The sequence below is a fragment of the Athalia rosae genome, chromosome 1 (genome assembly GCF_917208135.1).
Source record: "Athalia rosae chromosome 1, iyAthRosa1.1, whole genome shotgun sequence".
Lineage (NCBI taxonomy): Eukaryota > Metazoa > Arthropoda > Insecta > Hymenoptera > Athaliidae > Athalia > Athalia rosae.
In genome coordinates, this window is record NC_064026.1 from 13,381,008 (window position 1) to 13,408,002 (window position 26,995).

At 43.5% G+C, this 26,995-nt stretch overlaps 2 protein-coding genes across 2 annotated transcripts in view; one reads left to right on the forward strand and one right to left on the reverse strand.

Moving 5' to 3' along the window:
• Positions 1-528: 528 nt before the first annotated feature.
• LOC105687016 (hemicentin-1-like) lies at positions 529-4,922 on the reverse strand. The gene is made up of 6 exons (XM_012402321.3): positions 3,816-4,922; positions 2,934-3,091; positions 2,126-2,336; positions 1,759-1,909; positions 1,327-1,475; positions 529-1,032 (listed from the first exon to the last, which is right to left on the reverse strand). Exons 1-6 carry the CDS (start codon positions 3,904-3,906, stop codon positions 932-934), a joined length of 861 nt encoding a protein of 286 aa, XP_012257744.1. The 5' UTR covers positions 3,907-4,922; the 3' UTR covers positions 529-931.
• A 3,220-nt stretch (positions 4,923-8,142) lies between these two features.
• LOC105686959 (lachesin-like) overlaps positions 8,143-26,995 on the forward strand; it is a 40,003-nt gene continuing 21,150 nt past the window's right edge. Inside the window, exon 1 of the mRNA XM_012402256.3 lies at positions 8,143-8,561. The gene's annotated coding sequence lies outside the window, so the exon portion shown is untranslated. The remainder of the gene's footprint in view (positions 8,562-26,995) is intronic.

Sequence of the window (26,995 nt, forward strand, 5' to 3'; positions counted from 1 at the left end):
ATATCGTCGTATGCGGTGTGGTTGTTATAGTTACGTTAATAGTTACTCGTCTAGCTGAGAATGGTCCTAATAATGGGTGCGTCACGTGTACATGACATTAAATTCAGTAAGCTAGTTTCTGCGAAGGTATACATTCTACGTCTCGTACAAACGACACCAGGTTAACTGGACGTTGGAACGACGACAAAAATATCTTGAGGTCACCGGGTCAATCGGTTGTTGCCTCAATATTTTCCACTTTTCTCAGAATATAATGGCATAACCGTAACTTTCTTCGGGATAAATGAACGAATGGACACTCGTGTTCTTACCATCAAGGGGGGTTGGTTGATTACAATTTTTCGTTTTCATGACAAATAATATTTCTTTTATTATATGTACTATATAAATTTTACACTGGGTATAACAACGAAAAAAACATCCCCTCGGAAAACATCCATTTTTCACAATTACCATTGGTGAAGTATAAGTCTTCCGTACTCATAATTAATCATACCTATATATTTACCGTTTATACGAATTGTTTGGTACATTTATAGTTCGAGTCTGTGGTTTTTTTTTTTTGTTTTTTCTGATTTTTTGATTTTTGGTTTCTTATTATTGAATTTCATTTAAACGTGACACTCGCATCACGCTTGCCGGCACATCCACTTTTGATTGCCTAATATTTTTCAACCCTCACGATCAACATTTAATTCACTTATTTATTTGCAATTGTTCATTAGTGTCTCATCGGAGTGTTGTTTACTTTGTCGTGCGCCGATTTCATTCACGTTATTTACCGTTAAACACAACAAATCTGATCACAATATGGTACACTATACACACTCGAAATCACCACGTGACCTCGGTTTTAGTCGATTGGATGCCAATTAGTTTCGTTCTCAACCAGACGGTCGAAATGATAACGGTTAATTCAACGCGGGAGAGTTCATCTCAGCATGTTTCCTATGAAGAGTGTAAACAATGCTAGCAGAAGTTTAGGTGTGATTCCACAGCTTCCGCCGTGCTGCATGGCCGCCGGATGCTCACCTGCAACACGAACATCTCAATTTTAAGCTCAACTCTGAACCCGCTACAGCTACGAAATTATTACACCGAGCCCACTTTATTTCAGAAAACCCTCCGTCTGCGCTTCGGTGAATTTATGTGCCAAGTGTCGCCGTATTTATAAAACGTAAACGTCTCATGATTTCGAAGAGAGGTGCAGGGTACGTGTTTACGATGTACCATATTACCTCCGCAAACTGTTTCCACGACAAATAATCACTTGCCGGTGAAACATGTACACACGGAGGTGATACACATGTACGGCAAAAGGCTCACCATTCAGAACGTGAACGATGACGCTGGCGGGGGCTGCGTTCTTTGGGACACAGGAGTAGTTACCACTGTCGGACAATTCCGCTCTGGTCACTAGAAGTTTGCTGGTTGTACCCGTCTCCGTCTTCTCGGTGACCAAAGAAACTCCACCCCTGTCAATAACGACGAACCACGTTACCATTTTATACTGGTCACGTCCCTCGTGGGATTTATTGAGGGATGTTTTTCTTACAAATTAATCTTATATACATGTACCCGTACGGGTGTATCATAGCTGTTACGAGTCATGCAACCGAATCAACGTTATCGATTCATGTGAAAAACAACGGAATATATTCCAATTCGATGGATTCTATTATCTATCAATTGTGCCGCTTCAACTCAATGCATCGTGTGACTTTGAATTATCGTACGGGGATGATGTAAAAAACGAACCTAGGGCCGTCAAAGTCCACCACGGCCCCGGCATGATACCACGTGACACTGCTCGGTGGAGCGCTCTGAATATTGACGATGCAGGTCAAGCTGATGGTGCTTCCTTTCTTCACGTAAACCTCTTCGGGACCCCAAATTTTCGCTTGGGCATCTGGGAAATTTGTTTTTTGCTTTGTTCATGTCGTCTCTGTCAAATCCTATGGTCTATGAAATTTAGCTATGTAATATGCATGTGGGAAGAGGATGTTCGTGGAAATTCAAAAAAAGAAAAAAAAGAAAAAGAAAAACGATATCAAAGTTGGATTCATAGGTGAATATCCAAAGGACTCAGTTCGGGTGAGAACCTCGAATTTCTAACAATCATCACCTTGAACGTTGAGCATAATGGCCAAGTGGATCTTCGGTTCACTGTTCACCTGACACTCGTAAATCCCAGCATCTCTTGGCTGAACGTATTCTATTTCAAGGTCCCAGTCGTCGGAGGCTTCGGGGTGAATAACGGCGAACCTAGCGTCACCGGTGTAAGTGTAAATCGAGGAGGTCAAAATATGAAGATCTCGTTTGCGCATCCAGGATACCTGAGACAAAGGATCACCCGTTCCAAAATTCTGGAGCAACGCTTGGAAAATTATAAATCCACGGATATTCGGCGATTGTTCACGAACGAGTCAACCGTTTCACCGTGAATTACGACTCGATTGCCAGCCGTAGAAATTTACAACGCGCCATGCGTTCAACGCCAACATGTAAGCGTCACCGTGTTTGTTTTGTTCCGCAAAACGTACCACTCGAGTTTATAATCGTCCTTCTGTTCATCTCGACGTGCCGTTACGCTGAAATAGCGGAGAATCACATACGAAAGCCCGTAGCTTTTTCCACTATACGCCACGCTCGACCGAAATGGTGGTCATGGAGCTAATTTCGAGTGAGTGGCCGGAGTGTGTAGAGCGTCCTGTATCGTCGTTCAAATATCAGGCAATTTCGAAAGACTTAGCGACAGCAATTGATCGTCGAAAATTGAAACTGTTCGCTCATATACCCCACTAGGATTTCAAAGTCGTACATTTGGCTGGAAAGTGCCTGACCTTTTTCTTCGATTCCCAAATCACTTATAGAATGGTCCACGGGTTGAAAGTATTTATGTTTAGGTACTGAAGGAAAAATCAAGAACTTACCGTACGCTCGCCGGGATGCTTAACACGACAACGTAATACTACGGGCTGGCCCACAATGGCCGTCACGTTTCTAGGAGACACGTCCACGAAGTAAGTTTTCTCAACTGAACGTTTCAGCTTTTGACTACAGCCAAGAACGTTTGGTGGGCCGGTTCCAGCTGCGAATGAATGTTGAATTTATAAAGATTTTCTTTTGTTTTTTTTTTTTTTCAAATACCAATTGAAATTGAATTAAAATTCGGAATAACGTGGGTCTTTCGTCGCGTAGGTATACGTGCGTGTAGATATGCTCCGCGAAACTATCTAAGGGCCGAAAAGTTATTCCATCAGTGAGATTTCCCGACTAAAACACATCGACACCGTCTTGTAGAGACTTCCGGGATTGATACTTATACTCAACATCGAGGCTCCGCTAATTAGTCCAGAACTTAGCGACCGCGGAGTTTTGTCCCCGAACGAGTAATTCAAGGGGCGTACAACTTCGGGCTACTATACGAAATGAACTACAGCGTCCAGGGAGCGGTATGACGCGAATGTATCGGGATTCAAAGCAGCTGTGATACTCCGAACGCTGCCGGTCCGATAATATGACGTCAGAGGAACTTGACTCGTTCAACAATCGAAGGATAAGAAAGTTGACTTTCGTCCGAAGCATTGCGGTTTCAACCTCGAGTGAAGAAAAAAGATCTGCACATGATTAGTTATATATAATGCACGCGGAGCGCGTCTGTCCTGAATAAAATAAGCTGCCAGTGGCTCGTGTTATCGAATGTAAAATTTCACGCCGAATTTTCGCGAAATTCTCGACAATCGCATCGGCGGTGAATTCCCTCGAGACGTGACGTCGTTGCTACTTTGAAGGGGATATCTGGGTTGACGCACCTATGGCACTCGCACCGGAACTGGATGGTTCTGCGTGAAAGATGTAGGCCGTCGCCCCAAGTAGCGCGAAAGCCACCCTTAAGACGGCCATACTTTTTTCAGACTTTTAAACCAGTCCTCGTTCATTTGGAGCCCATTCGTAGCTGCAGCTGCTACGTGCTGGTGCACCGGGTGCTGCGTTCAACACGCTCAACCGAACAAACCAAAGTCCTTGTCGGACATTTCGACCACTAGTTGCCACTCCAATGTTACCCCACTATATCCGCACCGTTATTTCAAGTGCGATATTCAAGTGTGTGAGCTTATAAATTATCGTCGTTATATTCACGTCGGTTACGCGCCGTATTCACGTAACATTTGACCGGAGCACCGATAAAATCCTCGTCTATCATCGTGGCACGAAATATTCAACGGCGATGATCGATGCACTGACATATTTTTCTTCCTTCTCTCGATCACCCCTTTGATAACGGTGAAGTATTTTTGATTACGCACACGCACTGCGATTCACGCGTAGTTGGGGACAACTGTTCATTTAAATTGAACGAACCGTGGGGTAGATCTGTACTCTCATTACAATCGACGAAACTTGATACGTATCACCCGATGAAATGTTCATAACATATTCGAAATTAACCAGCGATCAACGCGCTAAACGATGTACAGGTATACGTCACTTCACTTGCGATAGGTGGTTCTCCTCGTCTAAAAAATTCTTTACAGCTGCAGATGGCTACGGTTTACATGAATTTATCACGTGACCGTAAACTTGACACTCGTTTCTCGCACTGGAAGATATCCGGAGAGAAATTTCCACCCCTCGTCAGAGCGAATCACCACGTGGAAATTGCAATGTATCGTGATCGCGGTTGTGAGATGAGACGTTATTAGGGATTGGAAAATTTATCATCGAGTTACGACGAAATGTTTTATTTCACATTCGTTCATCATACATTATGTTCACCGTCTATATCTTCCGATATAACGGTATCGGTTCGCGGAAAATTATTATCACCTGCTACACCTGCAGGCTAGCAAAGGTCGCGCGCGCTCGCTAGACTGGATTTTCTGCCCCTCCGGGAACAGACGTCCGCGCGGAGAAACGCGCGCTGCATATCCCGGCCCGGCCCACCCGCGTTTGCGCGACCTGAACAACCCTCCGAATCCTTCAAACGCCCCACAACCCCTTTCACCCTCTACGTCGCTTTAGCATCCCTGCGGCAGTTGCAGCTATAGGTCTTGGCCCTCGCTCTACCTCTTCCCCTTGCGCCTCGCGCCCGGTGCAGCATCCTCTTCGGAACCACTCAATTCCGGTATCTCTAAACGACCTACCTCACCATAATTTCGCTGCACCCTTAATGAGGAAATCTTTCTTGCTGCAGGATAACACGTGAAAATTATATTACCCTGGACGTGTTTCTTCTACCGGTTAGGGATCTTGTCGCGGGAGCAATCTCATAGATTACATCTTACGTTTATGTTGAACTTGACAAGGTTGTCCTGTGAACAAAGATTATCCGATTATCTTGCACGATTGATATGTTCCAGGAACTCGACGGCAAAGTATAGCATCTTTGTCCTCTGCTTCCGGGAGTTTAGGATACTCTCTTATTCAAATCTCAAAGTGAGGAAAAAAAAGCTCGTCGATGTTCAAAAGCTCGGAAATTCTCAATTCGAATCAATTTACGAGCGCTTCTTTAGGCAGACAAAAAGGCAGAGTCAAGTAATTCAGAACTCTACGATACGGAATAATCTCGGCTTCGTTCAATGGTTTTTTTCAATAAACCTTTGAGTTTATCAGACGCCGTACCAAATGGGGTGGGCTTCCGAAAACAGCAGCGATTACACTAAACAATTATCGTATTACTTTTACAAACCAATTTAACCATTTGAGCTTTCAGCGTGCTTTGAAACCACATTTATTGTTTCGGTCCTGGTTATGGCTGTTCTTTTTCCTCCCATATCCTTGATATCTCATCCTCTTCCGGAGTAATATTCCTGACTTGAGGTATACAATTTCGTCGCTTCTTCGGGGTGCCAGGTGTCTCAAAACATGAATCGATGTATTTTCATTTTTCCTATATTCATCCCTCCTTGGAGACCTGCGATAAGCGCGTTTCCGTAGGTCCAGAGTCCTTCTTTACCAAATGTTGCGGCAGACTGGTTCGCTCACATAAGGAACGAATTGTAGGTGTACGCGATATCAACGGTAGGCAGAGTGCGAAAATTTTCCACTACGGTAAGCAAATGCCCTACAGAATTTTCCCGGCTGGTGAACAACACGTTGAAACAAACTCAGGAAGCCACGAACTCCCTGTATTATCGACTAAAGGGGTGTATGGATTTCATCCCCTCTGAAAATATCGCTTTTCCTAGGGATGCTGCCGAGATCGGGTAATCGCGAGAGACTTACAGCGTATACCGACTCACGGACGGCAAATTCAAAAATGTCTCTTCCACTTTCATTTCCGGATCGCAGATGGTGGACATGAAACGCACTTTGAATGTAACGCTAAAAAATTTCAACCGTTTTCAGTTGATTCAGCAGTGATACCAGAAAGAACATGGGGCTTGAGTGAACTTGGGCGAAAATCTAAGGTGCATACCTATTCGAAAATCTCTGCATTTTTCGTGATTCGATTCTCTCTCGAAGCTCTCATCTTACCGATTCGTGGGATGATTATCGAATAGAAGAGGTCTCGTCCCAGACCGATCCCAAGTAGAATTGCGGTAGGGTCACCCCCGCGTAAGTCTGGTTCGAGTATCCAACCGAAATCCGGATCACAATAAACGACGTACCCCACTCTATTTTCTCGTCACTTCAAAGTCTCTATTTTGCGACTGTGGATAGTTCCAACGCTCGAAGGAAGAAAGAAAAAAAAGTGGGTTCGAAAAACTCCACGATCAAGTTTTATATTTTTATACTTTCATACCGCAGGCGGAACTCCCTTTGAATTCAAATAAAAAATTAACCGAAAATACAACTTATATTATTTGTTTGCAAAATGTTTAAAAATCATCGAACAAAGTGGATGTTCGCCTTCAACTCAGGTATTTTTATCAAACAAGAAATGTTCGGTCTTTTCATAATTGGATAAACAGCTGTCTGATGTTAAAGATATCGTAGCTATAGAATGTATGAAGAATTTATTCGGAAAATAATTTGTTTCAAAGGAGAATTTATGAGGAACTTTTACCGTTCTGAATTCCACTGCAACAATTTCATGGAGATATTTCGTTTATCATAACAGAAAAACCGACGAGAGTTGCAGTTGTGAGAAATGAATAACGTAACATGGTCATCAAAAGTGAATGCTTCACGTACACATTCACGGTGCCTATTATTCTTTTCGACTTTTACTTCTACGTATATACACTATACCGTAAGACCCGTACAAACATTATACCTACGTCGTCTGGTTATGATGCATGTATGAACTGAATTCCAAACAACAAATTTTTTAGCGGATTCTCTCGACTGACGTGACGAATCCTTTGCTACTAATGCGGTGAAAAAAACTACGCCTGCAATTTCAGGCAAACTTTGTGCACTTGAAAAATATCGTAACAAAGGACTTGAATTGCAAATATTCAATCATATTCATAGAAATGAAATGAAAATATGTATCCGTATACCTATGTGTTGTATGATGTACATGGACATTAGGAGCTGACGAACGGGATCGTCGCGGTGGGTCTGACGTGGCCATCCGGGCGAATAAACACCCCGCTAAGATTTCTTCCGACTTCATTTGCCCGTTCTTTAAAATACCCTTCCGCGTACAACCCTCGAGTGAATTATACCTGCTGGGATGGAGGGGGAATAATACGGGCGCAATTCATTTAATATTAACTATTTAAGTGGCAGAAATTGCGGGCCGTTCCGAATGTCTGTTTCCCGTGAAAACGTCGATCATCCGTCCGTCCGCAGTAGTCAGTCGGTAATTCGAAAGGTCTGTTGCATGTTAACCCGAGGTTGTAGTGAGTGGAGAGTAGCAGTATACAGAATGAAATATGCAGGAAGTTCAAGTCACGCTTATCCGTATCCGGCAACACACCACGGCCCCTTCGCTAGGGGTGCGGAGGGATTCGAAAGGGTCAGGGTAAAAGGACCGTTCTGGAGATGGTCGTATTACGTACAAGTCGAAAAGGCAGGCGAGAGTGCGGGAGGAGAAGTTCTCGCGTGGCATGGGATTCCGATAGGGCGGCCAGAGGGAGCCGCGCGAAAACTACAAGGGATGACGACGGTAGGGATGCTGCGAAGGGAGGGAGAAAGGGAAGCAAGACGATTTCACCTACCTACTTCCAGAGCGAACGGTTGGGCGTGCGCCGAGGTGGTCCCGCGCGAAACGAAACTGAGCGTCCGTCTCTCGCGTGGGTTACTATTCCCGAAGTTCCCGACCGGCGATTCCCTAACACGCCTGGAACCACGAGTGCCGGCGCTCCGGGTGTGCTACTCATACCGCAGACATTCCGCACCGCACTTACGAAAGTACGAAGGACTTGATCACGTGCGATAGTTATTCGATCGAAAGAATCACCGAAGTCCAGTACGTGGAAGCAAACGAATATCGAACAGTTCGGGAAAACGACGTCGTTTAAGGGTTGTTATTTATCCTTGAATAACGATCTATAGTGAATCCAAGACGCTACCCCCGGGCGGGAATTCGGCAGCAACAGATATGTCGCGACCAGAACCGATATTCATCTACAATCTGTGCGTTTGAACAACACGTGTTGCACGAGGTAAGTGACCCCGAGCATTTCGTCTTTTTCCACCAATTGGTCACCCCATGATGAAACCGTTTCTAATTCGGCAATAACTTCATTCGTCGAACGAAATCGTTTTTTATCGTAGACCTTATTTAGGATCGATGAAAATCTTCGGAAATTACGAAATTTTTTGTTTCCTTTATTAAGAAAGAATTGTTTTCGTCGAATTACAAAAAATCTTTTTTGCTTGACACTGTTCGTGGTCGTAGCCCGTGAGTAAAATTTTTTTTCTTTATTATAAGTCGAACGAACCAATCGAGGAATTTTATTATCATCCCATAATTTCATTAAATTATAACTTGGTCGGCGAGTCGTGAGTCTTTGAATTTTATTGCATAGATCGATGAACTTTTGGCCTTGTATTTTTTTTCTTCGTTTTTTTCATTCTGTATAATAGAAGACTGCCAGCTGAGTACTGCGCATCGTTTCGAAGAAATTAATTCTTTCAATTGTCAGCCACTGATCGGAATCTGAGCGTACGTTAGCCAATCATTTTATACTCAGGATGATAGAATTTGAACCCCACTTTTTGTTGATCTAGTGAGATGATAGGGATCAAAGATTTCAGTATTAGACGCCAGCGTTTCTTTTCGACTTGATCATTTACGTATAGTTGTTGCATCTGTATCGCAACCGTCAGCATCTCGATCGTATGATCTCCCGCAGATTCGCTATTTTACTTGTCGCTTGTCTCATTTTCCATTACCATATTGCGCCGGTTTAAGACGAGGGAGGTTTGTTTTTGTGCGATCAAGTAGTCAGGGATCGAATTCATTTTACTACCAAATTTCAAATACCCACCTATAGTATGTATATTCGAACAGGAAGAGCGACCAAAGTGCAGCGGGTTAGTTTCGAGAATTAATCGTTTGAGCTGCTTGCTACATGTTTATTCAAAGTTTACACAACCTGACAAATCTACTCGGCAGCTTGGACCCTTCGAAAAAGATATTCGCGATCCACGATGTCGCTGGTCGTAAAACCCAACAGCTGGATATTTACGTTACCAGACTGTTGACCGATGTCCACGGCTAATGGCCCGAGCAGAACGAGCCTTACATATTTTACAATTTAACGCAGGTTCCCTCGTCACTTGGTGGCTTCGTCCGTTCTCTGGGTGTACCGCGTAGGAAGCACAAGATCCATTCAATCGATGTTGGACGATTATAAATTTATATGAAAAAAAAAAAAAAAATGAAAGAAAAGGAACACGAAAAAATATAGCCAAGAAATGTGATATAACGCTGCGACGAATCGAGCCAAAGTTGAACACGGCGATAAAAGAACGAAGGAAATCAGAAGAAAAAAAAAAAAACAAAATAACCGATACTATTGCCATGGGTGCTACCGCAACCGTTGACCAGAGTCTCGCGGCAAAATCGTTCTTTGTGGTACGGCGACGTACATTTTTCGGACACGAATAACAGGTGAATAAAAAGAAATATTTAATCCAACCACCGTCTCGAGTGGAAGGAGGTCGAGCACGAGGTACAAAATAACGTTCATGGAAAACCAGCGAATACAGTCTAGAACCATTTAGGCTTTAGAGTCAAACTATAATGCCGCGACGGAGTTAGAGTTTGGTAATGATATTTGTTCAACGTGGTGAAGCTAATGCACTGCAAACAATTACATCCACCCCCCCGTCGCCCCGCGCCCCTCTGCATTTATTTCCCGTATAGTATACTTATACCGTTGGCCAAGTCTTGCCGCGCTATTAAACCCGGTAGAGCGGGGACGAAGATCTTCGTAGGTGGAAATGAAGCTAAACCTGCGGCCAGTGTGGTGGGAAAACGCCGTGCAGCTATATGTGTACGTAACACACATAAATTCGTTGAATGCCGAAAGTAGCACCTATACAAACCCATTGCCAAGCCTAAATGCCATCACATTTTGCCAATATAGAATTTCAACCGCTCCCTCTCCCGACTGCTGAAATCTCGGTGTTTCAGAGGCGGAAAGTTTTCGCTAGACGTATAGAGAATTTGTAACCGTCGACGCGTTTCATTTCGAATCCGTAGCTAATATAAGAGTTCAGATTTACCGTGGACCAACGGATTGTTGTACAGCGGGGCGTTTTGCGATATTATCAAGATTCAAACTGAAAAGTAGGGCTGCATGTAATTAAAACACCGATGTAACGTCGAGTGGAGTTGTACGGAGATTAGTGAGCCCGATCCACGGTGCAACAATTGGTATTGAAACGATCGGATATTGGCGTGCTTATTGAAATTCCTTCTCGGAGCTCTCACGGCCTCGTGGATATCTGCCCGATAAAAATTCCGTGTGAATATAATACATACGCTTTCAATTTCGAGACTCGTCGTTTATTTGTACCGAGGAGATATATTCCTCGCGGACTCTAACGTGGCGGAATTTCAAATCATTTTCATTCGACGAGGCTTCTTGCTTAGCGAAAATTCTTGCTAACGCAAGTACACGTGCGTTCGAACGAGGCAGGTAACTGAAATTCTACACGAGAAATTATCACACCCCATCGTAATTGGTAAATTTTCGTAATAATTCGACGGCGTAATTCTGCAGCGTTCAGTGACGGTATCTTACGTGAATTTTTTCGTGTAAATCAATTAACGGAGGATCCCATGGCATGCGCGTTAGAAGGTGAAAACATCCGCGCGACTTCGGAACCGTGGGAATGTGAGAATTACAAAATTGAATTCGTGGTTCGGTTAATTTTGCGTGTACCCCTCCCTCGCCATTTGGTAAAACGATCTCTCTACACACAAATATTCAGGGTATTGTACGACCCCGCGGGGAATCCAAATAACCGAAGAACAAACGCCGCGATCATCATACCGGGAATTAGATAATAACTAGTTTTCTCTCCTTTGTTTTATCAAAATGTAATCGCTACCAAAGCAATACTCGTAGTTACCACTCCCCCGCGGTATCTGGCAGCCATCGTGCGGCCGTTTAATCTCAGACGAAAAGCACGGTACTGCCGAAGGTGGGTTTTGGCGAACGCTACCAGGCCACAACTGTCGGTGTTAAAAATCACGACAATCGTAAAAGTCCGGACGCACGACAAAATCTTATACGCGCTATCCTCGCTGTAAACGATTCCCTGCTCGGCTATGGTTCACCCACTTTGCACCCCCTACGCGAAATAGCTCGGTACTTTGCGGGGCACGCTACAAGCCAGCCAGCTCGAAAAAAAATGTATACAATATATATATATAATACATTAGGACCGATCCTACTGGATGGCTAGCGAGCGGTGAAACAGTTGCCAGCACCTGTTTGCGATCTCCACGGGTTTACGGTTTCAGATTCTATATTAACATCCCCATGCCCGAGTATACCAATATAAATACACATGTGCTATTAACGGATTATATATCCAAGTTTCAAACCACGTATAATATACATACTTGCGCTGCTTTTTGAAATGTAATAACGCCAAAATTAATTTACAAAACGAAAATTGACTATGGAGGCTAGGAGGTATACAAGACAGGTTCAGATTTATTTCCAAAAGAACATAATCTCACTTGTGATGACAAATTATACGAAATTAGGAGCGAGAGTAAAAAAGATTACCCTAGTCGTAGCCAAACGGTGCAGTGTCTGGAAAAAATGAAAAAAGGTATTATTTCAATTCCGGAAAAACCTTCTTTCATTCGTTAGAACATGAGAAACGAAACAGTAAGATAAAAATCCATAATCTGCAAAAGTGTAAGCGGGTTTATTCAAATTCAAATGATCGCTTGTTCCTGTTTCTTGGCCGTCGAAATTTGCGACTTGCCACAGTTTTCAGAATAGTTGATTTTTTTTCTGCCCGAATAAAGCCGAACTTCTATATTCCGTAATCTCTGTGAGTAACTCTCTTTCCTTCAATTATCCCTGATGCCATAATTTTTTCTAAGTAGATATGAATCGGATGCGCTACGCCATTCCGAACTGAAGCCGAATTGATTAAACATTCCGTTGAGAGAGGTGAAATGAAAAAAATAATTGAATTGAAATTACCCAGCTGCGTAAATAGTTTCTAAAATAAAATCAATTCAGCTTATTATTTCTGATCGACTAGTCTTCTGCGCGACTGTACATCATCCGCATTGGATGCTCTATTAGTCTACTGCTTTTTCGCTATTGTGCGCCAAAATCTGAAGACTTCGCTCGCTCTAACCCTGAAATCCGAGATCGTATGCAGATGAATTTCAACTATGTAATCGCGCGTGTAGTCCTGTGCGCGTATACGTATAATTATACGGTCGGAAGGGGGTGAATTGTTGGTGGAACATCATCCGCGACAGAACTCAGCAGGGTCTGACGGAGATGGAGAGAGAGACCTTGCGCGACGTGGCAAATGAGAGTTTCGTGACGGGATGAAGCTTGTATGTACTACGTCCGTCTCGACAAGCATGCATACATCCTCGATAGAAATTCCATAGCGTCAAAGTCCCAGATTGTCAGCTGAATTTCACACAAATTCGTGCAGCGAGCGGTACGAGTCGGTACCAGGGACTGAAGGATCTACACAAAGCGTAAGAAGTGACGCTGCATGTACCGCGTGTGCGAGGGTAAAAAAAAAAATGAGAGGGCGCAGGCAAGAACTGAGAAAGTTCAAGAGACCGAAATTGACCCATTCGCGCGTTATAATTTTCACCACCGGCATATTTTAAGCAACAGGGAGTCACTCGCGTAGGGATCTGAGTATCCGTATAATAATCTACCAATGTACGTACTATTGTACGGGTGCGTTCAGCCCGTGTGGAAATTGTTTTGTATTCACCGTCTCCCCCTTTGTGGTTGGGTGGGGGTATGAAAGAAATTCGTATACCACGGGACGTAACTGAGAATGGAACAAAGAGAAAAAACAACGAAATATAAAAGCGACGATGAAACCTCGAGCACTTCTAAAAACAAAGAGTCGCAGATTCGGGGTGGCTAAATTTTTCCTTTTTTTTTTTTTTTCTCTCTTTCTCCAAAAGTATCAACCTCATCGGCCGATTACGTCGCTTCGAACGTTCTTGTAGCCCAAGAACTGAATCGGAAAGAAATTTCCCGAGGCATGAACAAGATCAAGGTCCGTGTGTAACGCTGTATGCGGCTAACGGGAGGTTTTTTTTTTTTTTTTTTTTTTTTTTTTGTGTAAACTGCGTTATACACGTACTGATACAAGCTCTGTAGTTAGCCTCACGCGTTGTAAGCTTTGATTCACTGGCACACCCTCCTGCAGTTGTTGGCTCTTATCGTTATTTCACATATCCCAACACGGCCATCGAGTCCACCGACGAGGTACAACGGCTGTGCTGGGCGGAGGACACCGTAGGATAACGACGCCTAGCACAACAACTGGCCATGATATATCAACCGGAAGTTGCGCAGCGGCGTGTGGCGAGGATCGCTGCATAACCGGGGTATACTCTGAAACTGTAATCTCCGCGCCCAGGTTGAATGTATAATTTCATTGCTCGGACCGCAACTGGAGCCACGACGTCGTAGATCACGTCTTCCTCGATTCGACGATACGAAGAACAGAAAAATATTCGACGATCTCGATGCGAAATTGACGTTAACATGCGGGCGAGAGTGCGCCTATATATTCCAGCGAGGCTTCGGTTGGAAAACGAGAAATTTGGTATCCACCTCCGTTGGGAAAGGCGTCAGCAAAACATTAGTTGACTGTATATATAATGATATTACGCTAGAACGTTTTCTCGGCTCACGGTCGAAAACCTTCGGTTATTTTAATGTCGGCTTTTATTACATGTTATACGTGTTCCTTCGTTTTTCACATTTTTCAATTTCTGTTTTTTTCCCCCGTGAACTTGGATTGTAAATCACGTCCCCCAGAAATATTCCTTCTCCGCGGTGATAAGCTGCCACATTGCACGCTTCTTTCGTGACATTTTAGTTATTTTCCCTGAGGCAAAGTGATGTTTCGAGAGAATCGTGATCCGAATATTATATCCGTGTTCTGTTTATTTAAAAAAAATTCATGTACGAGGTCAACGGAGCCGTATGTAATAGCTCGCAATGATAAACAGAACCCACCGTTTGTAAATCAATTAGAATCGCCGTTGCGCGATTTAAGTTTTTTCTGACCGAATTCGATTCGTTCCGAGCTTTGAAAATCTGAAAATCTACTCGTCGGCCACACCTCGGTTGCATCGTCGGATATTCCCAAGTGGTGATAAACCACGCGAAATTTCCCGACTAAATTCCTACGTTGCAAAAACCTAAATAAATAAAAAGCCTCCGTAACGAGTGTGGATAGATTATACGATACACGCAGGTGCACATTGCGTTCCGTTCAAGCGGAGGTCAGTGGCGTGACGTATCTCTACATCTTCCCAACTTCCTCCCCCCCCCCCCCCCCCCTCCCCCGAAAGTATGCGATGCTCCGAGTCCGGTTCGTCGCCTTTATTCTCCCGCAGAGAGAAAATGAAGAATTAACCATTGCCACAAGTGTTATCTAAAAGGGGTGAAACATCATGGGCGTGCAGCTCGCTGGACTAAATGAAAGAACATCCGCTTCTTCGGCGCTCTGCGGTACGATGCCGTCACAAAAATTAACTCACTCAGTCACGATCATTTATAACAATACGTCACAATTAATCGGCTTTTTGAATTTCTTCCAATAAACGGCTCATCGTAACGATCGTTAACTAGTTATTTGTGAAAAATTGTTAGCTGGTTTTTTTTTTTTTTTTTTTGGCTGCAAATTTCGAAAAGAACGCTCTATGAATCGCGTGTATGCAGAAGAGACGGGACTTTTACGAAAACGATGGGAATATCGTGAAATTTAGAAAATCAGTGAACAATAGAAGAAAAAATAATTTCAACCGGTAAAAATTGATTCAACTAGTAAGTGGAGAATAAAGTTTCGAATGTAGGCAGTATCGATGAAAGTTTGTCCCTCCTATATGCTTCTTGAAAGTGTACGTCCGCTGCTTTAATAAAATTATTTACGAATGATTATGTATTTGATCCTCGATTCGAAACGTTGCGCAGTTGTAATACTTCAAAGAGTGATTTTTATTTAGAAAAAGAGTTCAGTTATTAAGCCTCACGAAAGTTTGAGCTGTTGCAAGATTACACTACTGTTTGAAATGTACACGTGTTGTCAGTTGTGCTTGCATTTCAATAAGCTTTCAGTCAAGAGTTTCATAGTTTCTTGTTAGAAATTTCTCTCCACAAACCTCCGAATGATGTGAGTCGTGCATCGCAGTTCTAATTATATTTGTACGTAGTTTATGCAGAATCTTCTTTTTTGGACAAAAAAATTTTGAGATCTTGTTCAACTGTACGGAACGCGAACAGTCAGCTAATGACCTGCCGTGATATCACCGATTATAATTATATACACCGTAAAGACATTGAATCTTTGAAAAGAATAAACTTGCGGGAGTCTCACCTGTTGCCCAAGTTTACAAGCTGTCAAGTGGCATGAAGAAAAGGTGAACACGCGGAAAATCCAGAGGGAATATTCTCTGCTGCGGATACACACCTATGCGGCTGAAGGTAAATTTACCTATACGCGAGTAACCGTTACAACGTGCAGGTTGCTATTCACATCCGCGCACACTTAACCGGCAGTCTTGCCTGCAGTTATAATGTATGTCGCAATTTCGAATTGAAAACTGTACAATTTTAGTCCCATCTGGGCCGGGAGTTGCGAGATAGTGCGAGTGCAATTCGTTCTCGTTCCAGTTGCGCAGCTGTTTCCGCTCTGAGGAGAATGATTTTTGTTTTTTCAATTCTCCTTTTTTTTTTTTTTTTTTTTCTTCTATTTCGTCCTCACTAGTTCGACCTCCTAGAATTATTCATCGTAGAGAGAATTGTATTTGGCGAGAACAAACTTTGGAATAATAACGATCGTCGTGGGATTCGTGAATTTATCTTATTCAAATTAAACTGTGGATCGGATTCCACCTATACCGATGAGATTGGTTCACAGTTAGGGAAATCCAAACAAAAAAAAGTGACTAATTTGTCTCGCCGAGGTTCTACAGCAAGCTTGGTTTTTCCTTCGGGATATATTTTTTAGCAAATGATTTATCGAGGATCGCGGTCTAAAAACAGGGAAACGGTTAAAATTTCACTTGTCTTCTAATCGTCAGCTGCTGCACCGAGACCAGAACGAAGTTGAATGATGTGGGTATTGGAAGGGATCCTTGGGGATGAAAGGAGAAACGATCCCCCGCAAGGGGACTACGCTAGACTCGTTCGACTCACGGTTCGGTTTCTAGTTCGGGTTGGGTTCGAGCATTTGTTTAGCTGACAGTAACGCGCAAGTAATAAACATACCCGACTGCTCTCGGCGTGTCGGAGGGGGTTCGTGATGAGGATCGGGGGTGGGGAAAATGGGGAAAATGGGGCCATAGTACGCTGACGCGATATTATATACCGAGGGTTGGGAAATCTAGGCGAAGTCTCGCACCTGTCGTTGTCACAGAAGTTTGAAAGATTGCGTTCGACGGAGCGTGGGTATACATTTTTATAAGCATAGCTCGCGCGTGTGTCTTATGCGTGGACGCGCTGTAGAAGCGCGAAATTACCGCGAACGATTTAACGACGCGATCATTCACTCTTCGACGACTGTACCTCGAACAGGAATTCGCCGACGGTATACCAAACCGCAACCCTCATTCTCGGAGACGGACAAAAACTTAGAAGATATTCAACCTCCAGACTTCTCAGTAGGTACTGAAAATTATTCGCGATGAATAGTCGACCTTGTTCGAGCGGCGGCGGTTATCGTGCACTGCGAATCGCTACAATGACAAAAATCATGCATAGTTGTTTTTTCCAAACAGTTGGAGTTGATGTCGCGAATGGATACCTCTTATTTTATACGTCTCGGAAACCACGAGCATAATTTCACAGAAATCTCGAGACCCAGAATCACAAGGTATTTCTTTATAATCCCGACGTCGGATTTATCGGAGTGATTATGAAGAAAAACCTGAAAATGTAATATCAGACCAGTGATATCATCCGAACGGTGATTGTTATCCGATTAAAAATTGATGTTGAGGGAGTAACAAATAAAGCGTTTTTTACCATCTAAATGTACCACGTTCGCAACGATGATCGATTTCGATTATTATTTTGCTTCGAATGCTCCACATCTGAGCAGTTGGAGCGTCGTTACTTTTTTCTATTTTTTTTGTTTCTAATTTCAATACAGTCCATTTTGTAGATTCACGATGCTCACTCAGAAGGGAAGGGCGTCAGCCCGTCAATCGAGGAACGCGTCATTATTCGAACGATCGACGAATCAATCAAACGAAGTGCGATGCCGGATATACTCCATCAGGAAATTTTAACTACACATCATCCGTCCGGAATCCTCAGTCTCTCGCCGATACTTATATCGTCTGAATCAAGGTGCAAGCAGAAAAGTTGAACAGGTGAAACCTCTGAGTCTGTATCGGACTGCATATTATAACTCAACAAAGTCCACGGACACGAGTGAATCCCAGCTGAACAGTTTGTCGAACATAGAACGAACCCCCCCTCCCCCCTCGAACCGTACGAACGAAGTGTTCATTACATCCACCGATTAATGAAATTTTCGATGATGAAAAAAAAAAACAATTGGTAAAAAAAGATCGAAGACCGCAACCAATTCGAACGATGTGTCGATACGTAAAACGTCGAAGCACCGCGTACAGCTCAAAACTTTCATTATTTTCAGCCACCGCGCGGACGTCATCGCTGTATGTATTATACCTACGTACGTACCTCACGTTAGCAGACTGCAATAATTACACACTTCGGTCGGCAGAAGTTTAGTCGCACAATCCAACGATAATAATCAAAAATCTACTCGCCCGATGAAACCGCGTTATATCGAAATTCACGAAGACCCAGCTGTCGGTGAACGTTAAAACTACAGGTGAAAATCGGATAGCGAAGCCGCACATCGTGCAATAGCTCGTACGAAGAATCATCGCCGTTTCATTTATTCATTCAGGATGCACCAGTCCATATTCTCGTAAGTTGATATATTTCAATCGAGCTCGCATCAAGTATGATCATACAACGGCGAAACCGAACCAGACAACTGCATAGGAGTACGGTGTGGCAGAAAATGCGAGCTTCAGCCATTCTAGCTGCCCCCAGGCAAGACTTAATGAGCTTCCTGCTCATACGTTGATTCCGACTGTACGTATAATGTATACTGCATCGTATCGCATTACGTTGCGTAGCGTTGGGTCGTATTTGGATACTGCATTCGCGGTTCCGGCGTACGGAGCAGACCCTGAGGATTGTTGCGGAGCGTAGGATAATCACGATGCCTCGCCTTGTGCCTCGACGTTGAGTTCGCACTTGGTTCGCATCTCATTCCGCGTACAACCGATGCTCGCACATCGTACGTGTCACTCCCATTCAACGACAGTCCGTACGAACCTGAAAATCTCATCATACCGCTCTACCGTGCGAACCCACGTTATCCCATCCTCATTTTTCGCCGTAATATTCCTCGGATGATAACAACCTTTCATTCGAGACCGTTGCCATTATAAATCTGCGGGTCGACGGCGTCGCGTTCCTCGGCAGAGGGGCGATGACGCGACTATTCGACGGATCGACGCGAGTGCATTGAAAATTTATGCGAAGTAGAAGAACCGGCAGCCGGTGGCTTCGTCGGTTTCACGCGCTTTTCGACCTGACGCATCTACCCAGAGATCTTTGTTTCGAGCGAGCGACGGCAGATCTTGATAAAAATAAACTGTGATCTGGGGATTAAAGAATGTTACGATTTCCGATGTACGCGACAACGGGAGTAACAATCATTTCCAACTGAGAATCTTATCGACGAATTCCCGCGGAGTTCTTGGTAATACCTATTCATATACACAGGTGTATTGTACTCGTGGTACTCGCGTCAAGAGCCACTGCGGACGTATCGTCGCATTACTAAGGGATCAGTGAATCGCACAATGCAGATACTTGAATCTGAATGCATTAATCCCACCTATATGGGCTCGAGTGGCAAGAGGATTTCTGGAGCTCACGTATCGTACGAGTCCTCGTTCACCATCTGCCAACTTATCGCTAAGCTCATAGGGATGAATTCTTTCGTCTGTTAACGCCGATGCAGAAACGGTACTCGAACGCTCACGGATCACGATCCGACCCTTGAAACGGCGTGCTCTTTTTTACACCCCTTAGTCCCCGACCACCGTAGATACTAGGGTCGGAAAATTCTCGACAATACTCGAAAGGAAGACGGAAATCTAAGCCAAAATTTTCAACTTCCTCCCAATATACGCACAAAATGTACGGTCGACACGCGCAGCTTTTCCACATAGAGTGTAAAAAAGAAACACTCGAATATTCCAGAGGGAACGCATTGATATTCGGAATTCTAACTGGAGCAAAATTGTATAAGCTGGAAACGGCTGCGGAGACCTCGAGGAATCCCAGGGCGCGGCGTGGCGTCCGGACGCCAGGCGTCTGTACATCGTCCCTCGCGATCTGTAACCTGCGACTCGAGAACTGTGTCCATAGGTGAGGTGCAACCACCAGGCTCGCGAACGGATGTAGCCAACTTTACCGACAGTTTGAACCACAACCCTTAAGTTCTTCCTACGAGTCCTAAGTTTCCGATGCAAGCGGCAGACTTTGAGCAAAACTATAGGAATCACCAACCCGTGCCGTTTAGCTTTTGCGAAGTCACTTGGTGGACCATAATAGATAGACTTGCCCTTAATCTCCGTCGAATAACTACGCCATGATCGTGGTGTACGGCTACCAAACGCCACGCTCGGAAGTGTGATAATTTATGTCGTATTGGAATGGTCGTATTATCAGTAGCTATTACTTCTTCTCTCAACCGCCCATGTAAAAAAAGTTAACTTCATCTCGATCCCTTCTAAATCACCTATACCCTGGTAGACCTCCGTCACTATCCAACCATGGGGAAAATATACATAATAATATATTAAAGGAAAGATATTGTCGCGAAGGCTATGGGATATACCTACCATAAACCGATATATACGGCGATGTTCACGCTGTTAAATACAACTGCAGCTCTCTCACTGGACTATAGTTCGGGCGAGCGGTAACCGTTCTCCTGATATGGGTTACATACATATATATATATATATATATATGAGATTTAAATCGGCATTCCCCCCAGAAAATCCATGAAAGAAAAATGACCGAATGAATTTCTGCTCGACTGCAGCCGCGTACACTGTCGGCTCCTCGTGAATTTCTACGTTCAACTCCGTGAATCGCCCGACCGCGTACACCTCTCCTCTTCATCGTATAACAGTTCTACTATCTGCGGTAGCATCCAGTTTCAGTCACGTGGAATAAAATGCTGGATTTTTGAAATCGTGTCTCCGCCTGACTCCTTAGCCACCGGACCTCGCAGGGGCATATTCACCGTCCCGAGAACCGTGAAACAAATGGAAATTTGACGTTATCAATTCCGCGATGGATTTTAGGGTTGAAAGGTCCACGTCGTGATCAAAGTTCACGAGGTTACGGAATAAAATATACCGAACAAAAAAAGTAAGGAATGGAAGTAAGAAAAATAAATGAGATATGAGACAAGGATTACGGCCATTGTAACCGGAAATAGGGAGCGCAGTAAGTGGTGATTGATGCCATTCGCGGCTACAAGAGCATTTTATTGTCCGGTGATGATCGCAGAGCGGTATATCGCCTTCTGCCAAGCGAATGATCGGTCGTTTATTTTATAGAGCGTTTACAAGCTAACTACGATACACACCTCCGAAGACAACCCAATAATTCGTTCCGTGCCTCGACCGACTGTAATACGACGGAAACGTTTAAGGAAACGATTAAATTATGTGAAAATGAAAAATCAGCGGCTGGATCTCGAATATCCGTGCCTGGTGACGAGTGGATCAGATTTTTCGTTCGTAGGAAACAACGAGTGCTGGAGTTTTTCGATATAAAAATCCGCAAGGTAAACGTGGTGAGACGATTTTTGCCATGGTAGGTACAACTCTAAATTTCCGGTCAGTTGAACAGAAAAAGTTTGAAATAGGATTAGTCTCTGAACTGAACCATTTTTCTCGGTTTTCTTTGGGCGTAAATGGTCGACCGAACCTAGTGGTGAGTTTTAATCGTTAATATCCGACATCAATTTCGGTACCTGGTTCAGTTGAGATATCGTCGGTGCTGTACGACCTCCTCGCCTCCTCACCGTTTAATGTGTTGAAAACTTGGAAAGACTCTTTATTCAGAAATAAAAGTGCAATCCAAACTGTGAAAGGGGGTTTTTTTTTTTTTTTTTAAGTTTGTTGCCGAAAACCTGATGGTTGAACGGAACCGTTTCGGTTGAAACGTAAAATTTTCGACAGCACCACATCCACAACAGTTACGTTCACCCTCGCGCAAGTAGCAAAGTGAAATTAGCTGAAGTACAAACTTGCTGTGGTCTGTCCGACCACGCTGACATTTCGAGCGTAAGAATATCGGATAATAATTGAAGAGGAAATTAACGACCAGAAATTAAAAGTGCCCAATAGAATATGGGAATACGAAATGATGTAGCGGTTAAGTAGCTGTATCGCGGACAGGGGGTGGGTACTGAAAACATTTACCGACATAAAGGAGGTTGAGCTGGTCGATTTCAACCGTACACCTCGGTCGTAGCAACGGCGTAGGTAAGTATGAGTATAGGTGGTAAGAGCTTCTCGAAGCTCTTTTATACGCGAAAGAGATAGCATTCGAAGATGTATATATATATATATATCTATGTATATGAAAGAGATTTCGTTTCGGGTTGTCGAGAAACAGAAGGAGGCAAACTGAGGGAGATACGAAAAGAGGAGAGAGGAAATAGAGGTGGAAGAGGGTGTGAGATGGGGTTGGGCGGTGGCTTCCTCTTCCTTCCGTTGTTAGCAATGAGCTCGCGTCGCTGGCTTAACTTAAGCTCTCTGGCTAAGAATCTCCCACCGCAGTCACCTCTGACCTCCACCACCTCGGATCCCTGCCAGTTTACCTCATCCCCGTTTTCGTGGCGGGCTGACTCCTGCTAGCGGCCTTCGGTCCCTAGCAGCACGCAGCGTCTCGGGCCCCGAATTCATTTCACCGGAATAACTATTCTCCCCAGTTAGACTCCGAGTGGTGTAATGTAGGCGCAGGGTACCTATGTCGATTAGTGACAACCACATCCAGTTGTACACGCTCGATAAAACATAGAACAGCTCCCTCAAGAAATTATGGTTATCGGTAGACCCTGCTGCACGAATAGGAATTATTCCCGGGAATTCTACTATACCTGTATACACAGGCACGTGGTTGGTATTTCCGGACGAATGATGAACCATTAAGGGTTACCTCATTTAATCTTGTTCGACTCGATACTCCGAAGATTAGGTATACATGTATACGGGGTGAACTATTTTCCGTAATTGTTATTATACATTATTGTTATCCTTTATATATTATACCGCATACCTATACAAGCTGAAGCGAGTAGTCACGTTAGGTGGGCCAAGCTCGGATCAACTCGAATTCATACCCAGTTGTGAACTTTGAAATCCTTGGGAAACTTTTGCGAACACGTATCAAAAGTTACGCCATCGCACGATAAACGAAGCTATACACCTTTACGGGACTATCTGAAAAAATATCTCCAGAATCACGTCCACTTATAATCACCTTCTTTTTCGCTACATTTCATCGCATTCGCGCATACTTATGATAGCTGCGAAATTTTTTCAACATTTTATAAAAAAACAACTCTATGCATTTTACTTGTTAACCGCGGCTGCCTACTACTCAAGGCATCGTACACCAAATGAGTTTCGATTGATCGTGAGACACAAAAGTTTGACGCCACCTCAAATGTATGGATGCATCCACGAGTCTTCTCTGTGTGAAATAAACGGAGCGCAGTGACCCCTGTTCATTTCTTTGACGGAGGTGAATTATATAATTAGAAATGGGAGATGACGAAGAAGTATAAGTGTCGTTCGTTTTGAATGGTTTGAAAATAAAATGTGCCTTCTGTTTTCTACCGCTTTTTTATTCTAAGTATGACGAATGGAAAAATTGATTTCTCGCATCGTTCCATCAGAACTCTGGAAATGAGGGGGAAAAATTATGGTCAAAGAGAAAAGGAAAGCGACCGCGTGTTCCCGCATGACGTCATTATTTTTCTCATTTCTTCCCTCTTTATCTACCTTTTTTTTTCATGTTTTCTTTCCTTTTTTTCTTTTTCTTAAATTACGCTTATTTCCAGAATTGAAATCCCGGGCAAAGAAAGAATCAACCCCCCCTACCCTGCTCTTGCTTCTCCTTTTACTTACCCTCACCAGCATTTTTCGGCTACCCCAAAACCGCCCGCTCCTTTCTTTGCCGTTTATGCACTTGAGCGGCTTAAACGGGCGACGTCTACGGGAAGAAAAAAAATGGGACAACGGAGTAACAGAGATTATGCATAAATTATTATTTCGTTTCAAATCCCCGCCTAGATCCTTGCATTCATTATTCGACCTGAATATCGCTCTTCTCCTTGTTTTTGTTCATGTTCTCTTACGTCCATGTCTACAAAAATATCTCTTCGTTCCGACGATGCCGATTCTATTCAAAAGTTGTATTAAAATTAACTAACGGAGAAAAGCAACGATCCTCTCGCGAATTACTGCACAGGTATGACGTCGCGATAGCGCACAACGTCTACGTCCACCCAGTCGATTTCCAGTACGTAGATAATGATCGTAGAAATTCATAAATTTAATGCGAGGGGTAAATAATATACATATATATATAGATGAATACAATTAAGCACGACGGTGGTAAATCGGTGATTTCCGCAGCTGTATTGAACAGGTAAGGCAGGGCAGTTGGCAAGTAATCGTTTACCGTTAGAGGGACGCCTTGTACGGAGCAATAACATCGAGGTTGAGAGCCAACGCTACCCTTACCGAATTCGGCAGCTGAGGGTTGAGGTTTGTTACAGACGAACCTTCCTTCCATTGAAGGTGGTAGTAGGGTGGGGATCGGACGAACAAGTGCTCATACGGTGGCACGTATAGCGGCAGCTCGATTCAGCCGGATTCATATAAATGCTTGGCGTTATTCGGACCAGCCGTGGATGTCGGAGGAATATGGACTGGCGTGAGGCGAAGGGGAGTGAAAGTGGCGACGGGGGTACGAGGAGAAGTACATTACATCCGCATTAGCCCCGTAACTCACAGACGCCGCGACGCCTACGCGACTCAATCGCTTCCGCAGCTAACCGGGTGTATTTAACCAGCTCAACCGCGTCACCTAAGGGTTGCATCCTTGCTGTCAAGTACGAATTGTACATTTTTATTTTCATGCGATACACACCTATTTTCAAATGATGAACGAGTGAAATTTCTAGGGTCGGTTAATCTAAGTAAAATAACTGGGCGACCGCTAGACGCTGATGTGTTTGAAATTTCGTTGAATCAGTGCTGATTCTATACGTAACCGTGACCGTCTTCGACGGTGAAGACAATCCGCGAAAAAGCTGATGCAGCATAACGCTACTGGCTCACTGGCACGTGTATAGGGAGATTACAGACGTTGGGGGTGGTAGGGATGAAACGCGTTGAAGTTAGGGTAGATTTTGACGACGTTGGTTGAGATAACATTCCCTCATATTTTATACGAAACATCCGGATGTTATTCGCAACGGTTCAATTTATAAGATTTATAAATATTCTATACGGTAGAACTCAACGAATTTCCTCGCTTTTGTATTCCTTTGCCTATAATTGTTTTTCATTAAACGTACGTATACGAAGAGATTCGATTTTTATATAGGGAAGAAAAGAACGGAGGATAAAAAAGAATCAAGTTGCCTCTACCACCGCGGAATAATAAGACAATGGTATTGGCATTTGTGACAAATGCCGTTTGGGGGAAGTTCTCTGCCCGTAAAAACATAGGAAAAGTTACCGTGGGTATTCTGGAACGGTTTAACGGAGACTGTGGTAATTCTATACGTTTTGGCCGAGGCGTCGATGATCCCTCGTTGTTCTGTGATCGTATAAGCTTCGAAAATTATAGTAGAGCAATATTTTTCTAGTATCGTCATGGATTACAGATGATTCGGAGGTAACGCTGTAACGGGAAAAGTATATCGTCGGAGAATTCGATAAATTTATTTTTATTTCAAATCCCGCTACGTGGAAAATTTCAGGCTATGCGAAGGGATTTGGAGAAGCGAATCATTTTTAGGGAGCCAATCATATTACCAGAATCGTCTTTGAAGTATTTTGCAAACCCTCGAATTCTTCTCAAACCTGCTCTTCGGATTTTCGGCTATTTATCGAGGCAAGTATTAATTATCCCTGGGCCCAAAACATCAGAAAAATTGAGTAGCTCGGTAATTTGGTGCAGTTCGGATTACCTTCTCCTTTTCTGCCCTGCCCCAGCCAAAGCAACGAACTCTTCTGAAAAAAAGGAATACTCGTACTTCAGACTCCGGATTTCGGTTTGCTGTATCGGCGTGATCCTAAATGAAGAATTTTCGATTTTTTACGATAACGATGCCTCGTTGTTGCATCGACTGTTCCGTCCGGTTGTAGTAACCCAGCTGATATAGGCCAGGTATAACTTGTTAGCGAAATGGACGGTCACTCGTTCAGTCAGGAAACCACGTACTCCTGTCACCAACAGACATAGAGTAACATGTGTTTGAAGGAAAGGCGGAAAAAACCATTTACTCGCTTCACGGAACAATTACATTAGACCATATCTCAGACGCAGAACGGAGAAAGCAGAGGCAGCCGGGCCGCTACGAAAGCAGAAAGGCAAGTCAGAGACCGAGCACTTTGCGAAAATCAACTGGGTACTTGGAAAACCGAAGAAACTGCAGAATGAAACGAAACGAAAGTAAAGAGGAGAAAACTAAAGAAATTGGAACAAAAAACCTGCATTTGGTCGTATTAAACGGTTATAGATATATTTTTAACTCGTGGGACGTCGGTTGGTTGTGCTTCCGTTCGTACTTCATTTACGTTCATTTTTTGTTTCTTTCATTCTCTACAATATCCGTTACTGCTATTTTGCAGATAGATACCTACCTATTTTTGTTGTTCTTCTCACAGGATTATGAATCGGAAAATAAAAGTTGCTCATGGTGTCTTTGATTTTTGTTTTCTCCCATTTGGCATTAAGAATAAAGCGCTTGGAAGAACTCTTGAGAAATAAAGCCTCCGTTTCAAGGTAGCTGCTTAGGTTCGGAACCGTTGCGTATTTTTACCCTCATTCGTTCTACCAATAATATATCTATGATTATACGTAATTCGAAAGATTCAGTATATATTAATATAAATTCCTTGAAAATCAAGCGTTCGGGAAATTGGTCATGAAACGTTAGCGAACAGACCCATCACACTTGACGAAGAAAAAGTCTTTTTTTCTCTATACCTTTCGAAGTTATTTCCAAATCTCCACAAAAT

Excerpts from the sequence above, each read along its gene's own strand:
- LOC105687016 (XM_012402321.3), bottom strand. The coding sequence starts at position 3,906 with ATGGCCGTCTTAAGGGTGGCTTTCGCGCTACTTGGGGCGACGGCCTAC. Across the intron at positions 3,092-3,815 it reads TTCCGGTGCGAGTGCCATAG|CTGGAACCGGCCCACCAAAC; the intron begins GTGCGTCAACCC and ends ATTCATTCGCAG. Across the intron at positions 1,910-2,125 it reads CATTATGCTCAACGTTCAAG|ATGCCCAAGCGAAAATTTGG; the intron begins GTGATGATTGTT and ends CAAATTTCCCAG.